Below are 14,842 nucleotides of genomic sequence, written 5' to 3'. Positions count from 1 at the left end.
CAATGTCAAACCACATTCTGTATGTATTACAGCAGCATTGCCCCATATTTCAAGAGTCCGGGTACTAAAGTGACCTGCCTGCAGTCCAGACCTGTCACCACTGAAAACATTTGGAACATTATGAATGAAAATACAAAATGAAAATGAAAAATACAACAAAGGAGACCCTGAACTGTTGAGAAGCTGAAATCCTGTATCAAACAAGAACAGGAAAACATTTCACTTTTAAACCAATGCAGTGTCTCCTCAGTTCCCAAACACTACATAGTGTTGTTAAAGGAAGAGGTGATGAACCACAGTGGTAAACAGGCCCCATCCCAACTTTTTTGAAACATATTCTTGGCATCAAATTCAAAATAGGCATATATATATTTCAAAAAACAGCAAAATTTCTCAGTTTCAATATTTGATTTGTTGTCTCTGTACTAATTTTAATGAAATATAGGGTTTAAATGATTTGCATTGAATTTTGTTTTTATTTACATTTTGCACAGCATTCCAACTTTTTTGGAAATGGGGTTGTATATGTTTACATATACAACTGCAGCTGTTGTTAAAGTGCAGAAAATACATGATTGTAGCATTAATAGTAAAAATATTGCAGTGACATATCTCCATCTACTAATAATGCCTGTTATTTACAGTATGATCATAGCAGAATAAAGCAGTAATAAAGTGATGAGTGACTACAGAATCTAAACTACAGGTAAAGTGTCAGAAAAAGTATCTAGAGCAGATTATTATGATTATGCCTGGATGAATAGATATGAATGAATATTCTCTTCGGTTAAGGCTAAGACTACACTACAGTATATGGAAAGATTCTGGTTTTAAATACATCATTTGTTTGCACACAGAAATTTCCGCTGTGTCAGTTGTTTTCAGCTACTCAGTTCAACTAACTTCAGTTAATTGGATATAAGCTTAAAGGAAAAAGATATTTAAGAATATATTAACTTAAGACTGTATTTTGTAACATAATTTAGCTTGTCAAAATGCGCAGCAGCAAATAATTTACAAATAATTTAATTCACACCACAAAAATCTTTTCACTGAACCTTTCATAGTATTGCAGTATTGTGACACTTATTATTGCAAAAATAAAAATAAACATGTAACGTGACAAAACATTAAAGCTTACCTGCATCCCTCCACAACTGGCTGGAAGGCCGCCATTATTGCCTGCATTACTTTGTCCCAGTCACAGCCAAATTCCAAGGCATATTTTATACGTCCATTTTCGAAAAGCCAAGCTTTCGTGGCACGCCTTGGCACAAGCTTAGTTGTACGGTCCGGCAGGAGAATTACCTCTTTGGTGAAACACTAAACCACAGAACCTGAACTAATTAGTGCCTGAAACATTAAAGAAAACCTTTAAACACATGAAAGAAAATCAAACTATTTAAATATATTTATCACGTTCCATTGGTGGTGCTGCGGTGCTGTTTGGAGCAGGGCTGAAGGCGCCCTCACCATAGCTGTTGGGCAGAACTAGCGAGCCGACATTACAAAGGTTGAGAATATGACTTTCTGCAAAAAAGCATTACTCTTAACAACGCTTGCTTTTTAGAAATGTTAGTTACACGCAGCGTATGGGACTCAAATTGTTAAATGCCTACATTTTTCAACATATTTTATTGTTACAGTTAACACAATCTCTCTCATATTTCTGGGTTTTGCTGATTCATGATGAACTAAAATTTTATGCATTCAGTTCTGTTCTTACCTCCTCTGTCTTGGGCCCTTCTGAGTGAATGGGCGAAGATTGTAGGTAGGGGTTGTTGTGGGGAGCTCCTGTGAAGTGAAAGGTATGCTTCTTTCTGCATTAACGCTTGTCTGATAAACGGGAATTGCCTGACCTATGGGGGTCACTGCATTCGGTCTTCCACGGTGAAACAGTGAATAAACTTCATCAGTAGAACGGTACTGAATACGGTTACCAGTATTATTTTGAGCAGTGCATGCGTTTGCCAAGGTGTTAATTATCTCCTCATTATTTAGGATTGCAGCTACTAGATTTTGTGCTGATTCACTCATAGCGACACACTGCCTGCAACCGTACGGAACCTCAGACATTGAAAACACAAGATGACGCAGATTTCATTCCATATATTCAGAGTATTTTTATGTATAAAATAAAAATAAATAATTTCCTGAATGGCATGCCATATATATATATATATATATATATATATATATGTATGTATGTATGTATATGTATATCTATATATATAAGGGGTGCAACTAATTTAGTAGTCGATTAGTTGATGATGTCCTTATGCGTCTTTCTTACGCTCACTAGGAACGTTTTTAAATTAAGCGCTTCCTGGAGAGTTAACAACAGCGCATTGGCAGCCTCAAGAACAAAATCCCGAAAAGGGAGCAAAACTTAGAACAAAAGGTCAGTTGTGCTATTTGTAAAACCAAGCTCAGCTGGCACAGAGCACATCTTCCACACTGGAGTATCTGAAGAGGAAACTCGGTGGCTCATTGGGTGAAGAAGATTAATTTCAGTAAGATATGCCCCGTCCCAGACCGCATACTAGCTCACTAAATAGTGTGTAAAAAAGAGCATATACCATTAGAAGTGCACTCATTAGTGTAGTGTGTGAAGTACAGAAATGTGTGGTTCGAGACGCGGTGATAGTTGTGCTAGCGAGCTAGTTAGTTAGCTAATGTTAGTGTTAAAAGCCGTCCTACTTTGTTCTAAGCTGCGCTGTAACATTTTCCACTTAGAAATGCTGGTCTCTGTAATCGTTAATGGAGTTGGAACAGAGAAACAAGTAACTATTATTCACAGCGACCTTCTTCACTTTCCAGATGACGCTTAGTTTTAAAAACTTCATCGTCGTCTTAGCGTCGAGGCCACCAGTGCTTTCAGTTTCGGAAATCCAAACAGGCTTCTGTTCTCCGTAAATGTTTTGCTCCACTCACTAATGGTTTAAGGAGGTAGTGAAGAACTGTACACACATGGCAGCTGTACGTTTACACAAAATCGTTCAAATTTAACTGTTCATAGAGAAGTTCGCCACAAACATTCGCCACTTTCCCCTCCGCTCCGTCAGAGCGCGTTTCCTCTGCAACGGTGAATATCCGCTCTCAAAATAAACGCGAGACTCTCACAGGAGCACAGAGAGATACTGACTTTCCTCCGTTTCACTAAAGACCAGTGATTGTAGAATTTAGTTGCAGCAGAGTTTAGACAGAAAGCAGAGCACAGACTGTATTATTTAAATGTAACATTTAAATTTAGATTGACTTTTTTATTTACTTGATTAAAAACAACTGACTTAGTTTTGGTATTTTATTGCTGCTACTTTACACATCCTTGGTTATACATTTTGACAGGAAAAATAGTTTATTATTTATATATATATATATATATATATATATATATATATATGCGCACACACACACACACACACACACATATATATATATATATATATATATATATATATATATATATATATTATAAAACGTATGTATATGCACTATATTGACATCCCATTCTTAATTCATAGGGCTTAATATGAAATCGGCCCACGCTTTGCAGCTATAACAGTTTCAACTCTTCTGGGAAGGCTTTCCACAAGGTTTAGGAGTGTGTTTATTGGAATTTTGGACCATTCTTTCAGAAGCACATTTGTGAGGTCAGACAATGATGTTGGACAAGAAGGCCTGGCTCGCATTCTCCACTCTAATTCATCCCAAAGGTGTTATATCAGGTTGAGGTCAGGACTCTGTGCAGGCCGGTCAAGTTCTTCCACACCAAACTTGCTCATCAATGCCTTTATGGACCTTGCTTTGTGCACTGGTGCGCAGGCATGTTGGAACAGGAAGGGGCCATCCCCAAACTGTTCCCACAAAGTAGGGAGCATGAAATTGTCCAAAATCTCTTTGTCTGCTGAAGTATTAAGAGTTTCTTTCACTGGAACTAAGGGTTCTAGCCCAACTCCTGAAAAAACAACCTCACACCATAATCCCCCCTCCACCAAACACTACGCTTGGCGCAATGCAGTCAGACAAGTACTATTCTTCTGGAAACCGCCAAACCCAGACTCGTCCATCAGATTTCCAGACAGAGAAGCACGATTCGTCACTCCAGAGAACACGTCTCCACTGCTCTAGAGTCCAGTGGCGGTGAGCTTTACACCACTGCATCTGGCGCTTTGCATTGCACTTGGTGATGTAAGGCTTGGATGCAGCTGCTCGGCCATGGAAACCCATTCAATGAAGCTCTCTACGCTGTTCTTGAGCTCATCTGAAGACCACATGAAGTTGGGAGGTCTGTAGCGATTGACTCTGCAGAAAGTTGGCGACCTCGGAGCATTATACGCCTCAGCATCCGCTGACCACACTCTATCATTTTACGTGGCCGGGTACCTGTCATTCCTAATTGCTTCCACTTTATTATACCACTGACCGTTGACTGTGGAATATTTAGTAGCGAGAAAATTCCATGACTGGACTTGTTGCACAGGTGGCATCCTATCACGATACCACGTTAAAATTCACTGAGCTCTTGAGAGCGACCCATTCTTTCACAAATGTTTGTAGAAGCAGTCTGCATGCCTAGGTGCTTGGTTTTATACACCTGTGGCCGTGGAAGTGATTGGAACATCTAAATTCAATGACTTGGATGGGTGAGTGAATACTTTTGGTGATACAGCATATATGATGTTTGACAATCTTATTTTGATTTCATAAAAATAATACTGGAAAATTTCATTTCTATCCCAGATCAGAAGCTCAAAATATTTTTTTCTTCAATCAAAACACTTCGATTTACTGATTACACATGTATGTGTCTTAAAATTTGAATGACAGAAGCTATTTCCACACTCAGAGCAGTGATACCTTTTTTCTCTTCTGTGAATGTACTGGTGTGATTGGAGATTACTCAGTGTAGTAAAACTCTTTCCACACTCCGAGCAGTGATACGGTTTCTCTCCTGTGTGAATGCGCTGATGTGTCTTAAGGTTACTACTTACTGTAAAACTCTGTCCACACTCAAAGCAGTGATACGGTTTCACTCCTGTGTGAATGCGCTGGTGTGACTGGAGATTATTCTTTTGACTAAAGCTCTTCCCACACTGAGAGCAGTGATAAGGTTTCTCCCCTGAGTGAATGCGCTGGTGTGTCTTAAGGGAACTACTTACTCTAAAACTCTGTCCACACTCAAAGCAGTGATACGGTTTCTCTCCTGTGTGAATGCGCTGGTGTATTTTGACATGACTCCATAGAGTAAAACTCTTTCCACACTCTGAGCAGCAATACGGTTTCTCTCCTGTGTGAATGCACTGGTGTCTTTGAAGATGACTCGGTACAGTAAAACTCTTTCCACAGTCTGAGCAGTGATACGGTTTCTCTCCTGTGTGAATGCGCTGGTGTGTTCGCAGATTACTCTGTATAGTAAAACTCTTTCCACAGTCTGAGCAGTGATATGGTTTCTCTCCTGTGTGAATACGCTGGTGTGTTTGAAGACTACACTGTACAGTAAACCTCTGTCCACACTCTGAGCAGTGATAAGGTTTCTCTCCTGTGTGAACGCGCTGGTGTGCTTGGAGATGACTCTGTACAGTAAAACTCTTTCCACAGTCTGAGCAGTGATATGGTTTCTCTCCTGTGTGAATACGCTGGTGTGTTTGGAGATTACTCCGTGAAGTAAAACTCTGTACACACTCTGAGCAGTGGTGAGTTCTTTTTTTGTCAGTGATCTTTTTTGGTGGTCTGTGAGTTGTCTTCAAGTGGAGAGCAGCAGATGTTTTCTGAATACCGGATCTTCTGGATACCATATTCTCACATTCAGTATTTCCTTATTTCAGCAGTTTCATGATGTGTTTGTGGACATTAATTTGAAATTTGCAGGAAAGTCGTCACTAGGAGCAGGAGATCTTTCTGGAAGAGAACAAGGGAAAAAAAAAAAATAAAATAACCGGTTGATCAGAGATTAAAGTGAAACTTTAACTGAAAAAAATAGATAACTTTTTTTGTTCCAGGGATCCGGTTTTAATAGATCTTTTAAACAAGGATCCAAAAAAGAGGCAGAGGCAATGGTAGTAACTAGGCTTCAAGCCAAACAAAAAATGCCATCTAGCGAGACGGTCGAAACTTAATGAATTGCCATGTTTGGAAGCAATTAAACTCAGAAAACTAACAGAGAAAAAGGGCAAAGGTTTTCCCCAAATGCCTAAGACAAGAGGTTCTGAAATTAGGTCACTCCGAACCATGGGCAGGTCACCTAGGCCAGCCAAAAACATTGAATAGGATAACCAACTGATTTTACTGGCAACGTCAACATCTGGATGTCATCAAATTCTGTAATTCATGCCCACAGTATCAGCTATCAGACCCTGAAAAAAAGACAGAGATCCCTAAATTATCATGTCAATTATTATGTGCCATTTTTCAAGGATTGCTATAGATTGTTGGCACCTTACCAAAAACCCAGAGAGGGAACAGACACACCCTAGTGGTCTATGACTTCATTATGCGACATGTTACTCGGAGGTGTTTTCTCTAAGGAAGGTCAAAACACATCCGATTGTAAATGCTTTAATACAGCTTATTTACTGTCCAGGGTATGAACTCTACATCTAGACAACTTAGAGGTTTTTACATTGCAGGTTAAAAGGGGCATAAAGACCATGCCATACCATGCTCAAACTGACGGAACGGTAGAACGCTTTAACAAGATGCTAAAAGGCATGCTGCACAAATGTGATAGAAATGGGAGCAGACTGGGACAGACTGGCTTCCGTATCTGCTGTTTACATACAGGGAGGACCCACAAGCCTCAACAGGATTTTCCCCATTTGAACTCTTGTATGCAAGGCGAAACATTTTGTCTTATGTTCTCAAAATGAGAGATGAGTCAGTTGACCTCTTAAGTCTTGGAGAACACCGAGAAGACTCAGAGCAAGGAAAAGCTGTGGTACAACAAAGGGACAAGAAACTGTGAGTTATTCTAGGGAGAAAAGGCTCTTGTTCTACTGGTAACATCAGATACCAGATAACTTGCCAAGTAGCATGGGCCACTGCCTATTACTGCATAAAACAATAGAAATAGACGATTAAAACAGAAGTTAAGACAGCTCTAGAGTTTTCTTAAAATTAAGAAAATATTTAGGATGTTTGGTAACTTTGGTGTTGTAATACAGTTTTCTTATCTGGAAATAAGATAGGATTATAAACTTAAGAACTTTTGTCCTGTAATGGCTTCTGTCCTAAATTCAGTCTTAAATGAAGTTGCCATGACAACAAAGCAGATCACAGACTAAAGAATTTTCTGTAATATGGCCCCTGGTCCCTAAAGAATGGAGCATTAAAATTTTGTGTTGACTTTTCAAAACTAAATGTAGTATCCATATCCGCTTTTGATCCATAACCTACAGCAGACAAACTGATTAAAAAGCTTGGGAAAGTGAAATTCCTAACAACCATAGACATGTGTAAGGGTTACTGTTCCCACCGAACCGGTCAGCGAAAGAACTGACACCTTTTTGAGTAGCGAGTGGTTTATACCATTTTTCAGTAATGCTTTTTGGTTTGTGTGGAGCAAATGCTACATTTAAAAGACTCATGGACGAGGTCCTAATAGGAACTGATGGGTTTGCGGCAAGATACATTGATGTAGTCATTTATATTATAGCACATCATGGGTGGAGCACCTGCAACACTGAAAGTGTTTTCAGAAAATCACTGAGGTAGGATTAACAGCAAATCCAGCAAAATGCAGTTGGGCAAAGTGTTAAGCCTCCTACTAGGGCTACATCATGGGCAGTGGAGGATTGCACCCTCCTTTTCATTGTGGGTGCAATCCTCCACTTCCCCTTTTTAGTTTTGATCAGTTGGTATCACAGATTCATACCCGATTTTGCCAGCAGGGCAGTGGTACTGACAGATCTCAGCAAAAGACTGATGAATGTGTGGCTGCATTTCAGGACCTAAAGACTTGTCTACGTTCCAAACTAGGTCTATGTAGCCCGGATTTCGATAGGCCATTTGGGGTAGAGGGATGCGTTGGGAAAGGGACCGAGTGCTGTACTGGGTACTGGGTGCAAGGTGAAGAGGAGGACTTGAAACGTATCTTATCCATCAGCAGAAACTTGTTTCCAAGAGATAACAAGGTATTCTACCATAGAGAAAGTGACCCTAGCAGTGAAATAGGCCCTGGACTCTTTAGAATACTGTCTAATAATTACTGAATTCACACTGGAAATGGAGCACTGCATGTGGATGTGGAGAAAGACTCTAATGCCAGAATTCCCTGCTGGTATTTGTCACTGCGGCCCTTCAAATCCAAGTGAAGAAAAGAATGTCAAAATGTGACAACTGACTTCCTATTTCGACATTCAGAGGAGTGACAAGCTGGAGAAGGGGGGTGTGTGATGATGTCAGTGGCCAGGACACATCACCAAGACTGTTTAAGACATTACACCTCTTTAGAGAGGAACATTGTAAGAGACAAATGTGTACACTTACCTTGATTTCAGTGAAATGGTGGCCCAGGGGTCTGTTTTCTTACAGGAGTTGGGTGATGTCACAACTAACCTGTAGAGGGGGAAGCAAAGCCAAAGTAAAACCTGTAAAGAGAAAAAGAGTTAATTATAACTATAGCTGAATGTAAATGTACAACCCCATTTCCAAAAAAGCTGGGATGCTGTGCAAAATGTAAATAAAAACAAAATACAATGATGTGCAAATCATTTAAATCCTATATTTCAATGAAAATAGTACAAAGACAACAAATCAAATGTCAAACAAAAATGTTTATTGTTTATTGAAAAATACATGCCGATTTTGAATTTGATGCCAACAACATGTTCCAAAGAAGTTGGGATGGTGGGCATGTTTACCATTGTGTCTCATCACCTCTTCTTTTAACATCACTCTGTAAGTGTTTGTGTCCATGATTTCCAAAAAGAATTTCAAATGTTGATTCGTCGGACCACAGGAAACTTCAGTCCATTTTAAAAGAGCTCAGGCCCAGAGAAGGCAGCATTTCTGAGTCCTGTTTATATGTGGTTTCTTCTTTGCGTTTAAGAGTTAATTAGCATTTGGGGATGGAGCGCCAAACTGTTTTCACAGACAGTGTTTTTCATAAGCTTTTCTGAGCACATCCAATGATTTCCTCTACAGAATCATGTCTGTTCTTAATGCAGTGCCCTCTGAAGGCCCAAAGACCGTAGATGATGAAAAGCAGAAGTTCTTTGCTATTTTATGTTGAGAAACTTTATTCTTGAATTGTTGCAGTATTTGATCGTGCAGTCTTTCACAGAGTGGTGAACCCCTCCTCATCTTTACTTCTGAAAGACTCAGCCTCTCTGAGATGCTCATTTTATGCCAAACCATATTATTGACCTGTTGCCAATTAACCACCAGGTTTTTTTTAAGCATTACACAACTTTACCAACCTTTTTTTGCCCCATCCTAACTTTTTTGGAACATGTTGTTGGTATCAAACTCAAAATGGACATATAATTTTCAAAAAATAATACAGTTCTAGGTTTCAACATTTGATACGTTGTCTTTGAAGCATTTTCAATGATATATAGGGTTTAAATGATTTGCACATCACTGTATTTTGTTTTTATTTACATTTTGCACAATGTCCCAACTTTTTTAGAAATGGGGTTGTACTTACTGGTGCAAAATGAGAACTGGCCTTATAAATATTGCTGATGTAGCATATGGATGTGTTATGGGTTGATGACAAGCCAGTGTTGTATTATTACTCCTATTCTCTGCATTGGTATGTTCCAGCCTTAATTAGGGAGGGACTTAGACTATAAAGCCTGACTTAGGGTTTACTTGAATTGCTGCCGAATATTAGCTGAGGAGCTAATGGAGTCACATTAAAACTAGTTTTGCTTTTAAACCTTGAACACTGCTGTAAATATGTAAATATTAATTTTCTGTACGATTGACAATAAATGATTTAGAGCACTTGAACCTATCGAGACGTGTGCGACGGTACTTAAAGGGGAACCCAAGGTTTCTTTCCTGCTCATAGCCTCACACTACTGGGGACACCGTGTCCCACTACATGTGGTGCACCGCAATCCAAAAGTATAAATGTTATGAAAGAGCTGAGGAAGAGGATGGCCTCATGACCATGTATTAAAGCAGCCTGATCTTGAAAGATAAAAGGTGGTTCTCTACAGTGCTGGGAATGCTAGGATCTGAAGAACACAGTAACGTATTAATATGTTCTTACTAAGGGAATAGATACCTAAATAATGAATAGTATTTGCTGTGCAGTCTGTTTGCAGTAGGTCTCTTTCTGTGGATAATGTTTGAAAGAAAAACAGCAAATAGGTGTTATTTAACTCTTAAAAAGTCTATATCCACTGTTAGGACCATGCTTAAGCACTGGGTTCCCCCAAGAGAGGTGAGGGTAATCGACGGAAGTCCAGGCAATTGTATTCTGCTTGCTAGTAAATAAACGTGCCGCAATGACGTAGACACTACCTTTTGCTCTCGTTGTGCTGTCCAATATGCGCAGGAGAGATAAAAGGTTTAGACGCAATGAATTAACAAATGTACTCTCACCTGCACATTTTAACACATTCTATTTTTAAGTCACTATATAAATATTGTGAACATCACAGTTCTTGCTTCAAATTAAGTTGTGAGAAATGTGAGCGTTTGTTGTCTGTGTTCATGACGATAACTAGCATTGCGCATTTCTTGCCCACTGTTGAACAACTTTTGTTTACAATCGCTGGAATCCGGGTTTTGTTAAACAAAAGAACAAGTACTAGCAGTAAAATAAACTTGACCGTAAGTACAAAGTGCTTCATTACTGAGTAACTTATAGAAAATCTATAGGATAGAAGAGTGAGTTATAAACAGTGTAAACAGAGTGAAAGTGATAAACAGCTCTTTACCTTCAGCAGATCAGCTCCTGTTTCTCTCTATTTCTGTAAGAGTGAGTTATAAACAGTGTAAACAGAATGAAAAAGTGATAAACAGCTCTTTACCTTCAGCAGATCAGCTCCTGTTTCTCTCCATTTCTGTAAGAGTGAGTTATAAACAGTGTAAACAGAGTGAAAAAGAGACAAACAGCTCTTTACCTTCAGCAGATCAGCTCCTGTTTCTCTTTATTTCTGTAAGAGTGAGTTATAAACAGTGTAAACAGAGTGAAAAAGAGATAAACAGCTCTTTACCGTCAGCAAATCAGCCCCTGTTTCTCTCTATTTCTGTAAGAGTGAGTTATCAGATCAGCTCCTGTTTCCCTCTAATACCGCAGAGCTCTTCTTCTCTCCTTATCGTCTTTGAAGAACCACCGTTATACTAGCGCCCCCCCATTGACGTCACCACTGTGGATCTGGATGCGTTATTTTTCTAATCCCACCCGTATTCCGACAAACCCCGCCTCCTGCGCTACGACTGGCTAGAAGTTCATAAGAGCAGCAGACCGTTTATTTACTGCAGCAGTTATGAATTTACACAAATATCACGTAAACTAATGGAATAAGAATAACGGAACACATTCAATAAATAGATTATCGTATAAACAACTGCAGGAAATTTGGTCAGAATTAAAGGAAAATGAATGCAGCAGATTATCAGACATTGTTGGAGGACAGTTTGTATGCATGATACATGAATGTGGTGCATTTGGACTTTAACACACTGCCAAGTTGAACCTTCAACAGCTGCAGCGGATTACAGTGAAGGTTCTGCAGTCACCCTCACAGTCTCAGACCTCAACATCATTGAAATACTTTAGGAGAACTCAAACGTACAGTACATGTACAGAACCCAAAGGGGTTTGGAAATATTGTAATGTGTGTTATAACAAAAAAAAAACAAAACAAAACAAAACAAAACAAAAAAAAACACAAAATCTATCTAATCATTTATTATTCAACATTAATTATTTTGTTTAATATATGATTTTAAGGTACTTTAAAGCACTATTGCGAATTCGATACCTGGTGATGCTACAGCCATCCGTAGCCGGGAGTCCAAGAGAGCACAATTGGCCTCGCTCTCTCTGGGTGGGTAGGATGGCCCCTCACCCCCCCCACGAGCGCGTTCAGCTGTCCAATGTCGTTGCGTGAGTGGCAGTTCGAAAAGAAGTGGTGGCTGGTTTCACAGGTATCGGAGGAAGCCTGTGTTAGCCTTCACCCTCCTAGCGTTGCTAGTATCGTGTGATTGGGGGAGTCCTAACTAGCGGGTGGAATTGGCAACGGCTAAATTGGGGAGATAATTGGGTTAAAATCCAGAACATATATTAATAATATATTAAAAATTCTCTGGACCTCAGTAACAATGACTGCAGGATTCAGGAGTGGAGCTGCTCTTTGGTGGAGCATGCACAGAGACCTTCTGATCTGACCTACAGGTGAAAAGCATAATATAAAAAGGATGGGCTCATGGACAGAACCTTGGGGCACTTAATGAGCAATCAAATTATTAATCAGTGAACCCTTACTAATAACAGAGCATGTTCTGAAGGCCTATATTAGCAAGACTGATGATGAAAATTCTGGAGGAGGCAGAGTTGACTGCATCCAGTTTGCAGAATGAGTGAAGACCACAGTTAATTCCACGGTATTTGTATTGATTCTAGAAGTTTGTGTATCTAGATAATGGGGATATAGGCCTCTGACAAAAAAAAGCAGTACGGGAGTGTGACAGCCAGTGAACCTATTTTAATTGACACACAAAGCCAAATATTCAACATAACTTGGAAAACACAACTCCAAATGAGCATGCATATTTAAGCTTTTCAGTTCATTTGCTGAAAACATGATTCATGATAAAACAAATGAAGACCACTCAAAAATCGTACAATTCAAATAATAAAAAAAGAATATAGCCCGTAAGTGGCAAGCAGCAATCTGCGGGGTCCAAGTACCAGGAAGACATAGAGGAGTAAAGAAGCGGCCTCAGGGTGTAGAATGCAGCAGATCTTTAGATTTTTAAGAAAGATCACCTTTTCCTATGATTAAGACCATTAGGTGATACATCTGCTATAATCTACACAACTCATTTTAACGTCCATGACAGGGATTCAAACCTACAACCCTGGAGTTCAAAGGCAGAAACTCTCATCGTGAGCCATAAGACATCTGTGTCATGACTGCAGTTTTTGAAACAATTTATTGAAAGAAAGCAACAAGGATGCCCACACAATTTTAGGACAAAGTAGCAGCATAAACAAATTTCATAGAAGGCAGCAAATCGTTGGGTTTTTAAGAAAGACCCTTCCTTAAGATAAAGATAATTAAGTGTGTGTTTATAACAACTACTACAGCACCATGAAACATCTGTGACAGGGAATCAAACTCACGACCTTAAACTTCAAAAGCAGATGTTTTCATGGTCAGCTACAAGAGGCCCTCAGCAGACCTGTTTTTGGTGTCAATTTATTAGTACAGAGCAACAAGGAACCAAGCACCATTGTGGGAATTAGTTCCTGCCTTGCAATTACTGTAACTAATACTGAATACTATAATTCCAACTGAAATCATAATACACTGTCAGTTTGTAATTTTTATATTTGTGTCAATTTGTTTATAATCAGACAATTTTTGACGTATTTTTAGCCTTTTACAGCAGAATAAGCCAGTTCACATCAATATATTCAAATCTTCAGCCACACTGTGCTTAAAGGTCATGATATTTTCAATAATTTAGATAGTTTTAAGAAAAAAGAAATTTGATTTAAACTTAAGAATTAGTAAGAAAATGTCTATTCTCCATCTGTTTTCAACTATGCAATTATTGAAAGTTTTAAAGACTTGTATTTGCAAAATTGTTAGGCTCAGTGGAAAGCAAAAAAAAAAAATTGGTCTTGACCGAAAGACATACAGTAAAGCTTTCCACTAATTGTATATTTTTTATTACGTACTTCAACATTGACACTTGCAGTTACTGATTTGGCTCCATCTGGTGACACCTCTTGCTCTAATTAAAATTTGTTGAAATCAAATTATAACTGTACAGGAAATCATATGCAACCTATACATATTTGCAAAGTGTTAATCCTCATTAAAATGCATAATATGAAACAATAGTCATGTCTTTATTTTAATCTTCAACAGGAATAATTACATTTTAGATTGTTGGCAGTACACTGAGCATTGTAAGAGCCAACTCAAGCTAAATGTCATACGTTTCCTCAGCTGATTATTGTCAATGTATATATCAATTCTGGTCATAATCAGAGCATAAGTGACAGATTTGTGGTCCTTTGTCCAAATAGGCTGGACTGAACTGAGTGATCCATAACTTGCAATAAAATTGTGCTTAAAGGGCAAGGTTTTTTAAATAATTATCGATCTTGAGGCTTCCATGGTTGTTTTGAGACCAAGTTTGAGATGCTGTAAAAACATTTCAGCAAGCAATATGAAAACATCAGTTTTAAACTCTGATGATTTACAGAAAACAGTAGTTGTTTTTTAAAGACTTGTATATGCAAAATTGCTTGGCTCATTGGAAAACATAAAATACAGAAACAAGATAGATGTTGCAAAGACTCTAACCATAAATATGTTTGAAGTCATAATTTCCATTTAATGCTGATGCTCCCTCTACTGGGCAGAAAAGATATTACCTTAAATGAGTACGTGGCCAACCTAGGTTTAAGTCAAATGTCCATATTTACTGTACAATTTTGGAACATACATATGATTGCAATGTTTTGGGTGTTAATGAGATGTGTAATTTGAAACAATTATCTTTTCTTTATTTCAATCATAGAAAAAATAATATTTTAATTACGCACTAGATTAACTACTGTAGGAGCTTATGACTATTTAAATGAAACTTTGCATGTTTTCTCAGAAAATAGTAATGTATATGTTTACCAAGATTTATCACA

General features: G+C 38.5%; 1 protein-coding gene and 1 pseudogene across 3 annotated transcripts; one reads left to right on the top strand and one right to left on the bottom strand.

Moving 5' to 3' along the window:
- The window catches only part of LOC118826312, a 545,149-nt pseudogene that overhangs the window by 131,044 nt on the left and 399,263 nt on the right, over positions 1 to 14,842 (top strand).
- On the bottom strand, positions 4,198 to 11,304 carry LOC118826345 (zinc finger protein 239-like). 3 transcript variants are annotated; one of them, XM_036597293.1, is made up of 4 exons: positions 11,175 to 11,304; positions 10,989 to 11,021; positions 8,488 to 8,588; positions 4,198 to 5,901 (listed from the first exon to the last, which is right to left on the bottom strand). In XM_036597293.1, exon 4 carries the CDS (start codon positions 5,796 to 5,798, stop codon positions 4,770 to 4,772), a length of 1,029 nt encoding a protein of 342 aa, XP_036453186.1. In that variant the 5' UTR covers positions 5,799 to 5,901; positions 8,488 to 8,588; positions 10,989 to 11,021; positions 11,175 to 11,304; the 3' UTR covers positions 4,198 to 4,769. The 3 variants fall into 3 exon arrangements, with proteins under 3 accessions (XP_036453186.1, XP_036453187.1, XP_036453188.1); XM_036597294.1 differs by lacking the exon at positions 11,175 to 11,304 and adding an exon at positions 11,082 to 11,105; XM_036597295.1 differs by lacking the exons at positions 10,989 to 11,021; positions 11,175 to 11,304 and adding an exon at positions 11,082 to 11,107.

This window comes from Colossoma macropomum, unplaced genomic scaffold (genome assembly GCF_904425465.1).
Source record: "Colossoma macropomum unplaced genomic scaffold, Colossoma_macropomum, whole genome shotgun sequence".
Classification (NCBI taxonomy): Eukaryota; Metazoa; Chordata; class Actinopteri; order Characiformes; family Serrasalmidae; genus Colossoma; species Colossoma macropomum.
Note: the sequence above shows the minus strand (reverse complement) of the source record. Positions and strands in the feature narration are given on the sequence as shown.

What these genes read in the sequence shown, in the direction of transcription:
- LOC118826345 (XM_036597293.1), bottom strand. Translation starts at nt 5,798, where the DNA reads ATGGTATCCAGAAGATCCGGTATTCAGAAAACATCTGCTGCTCTCCAC.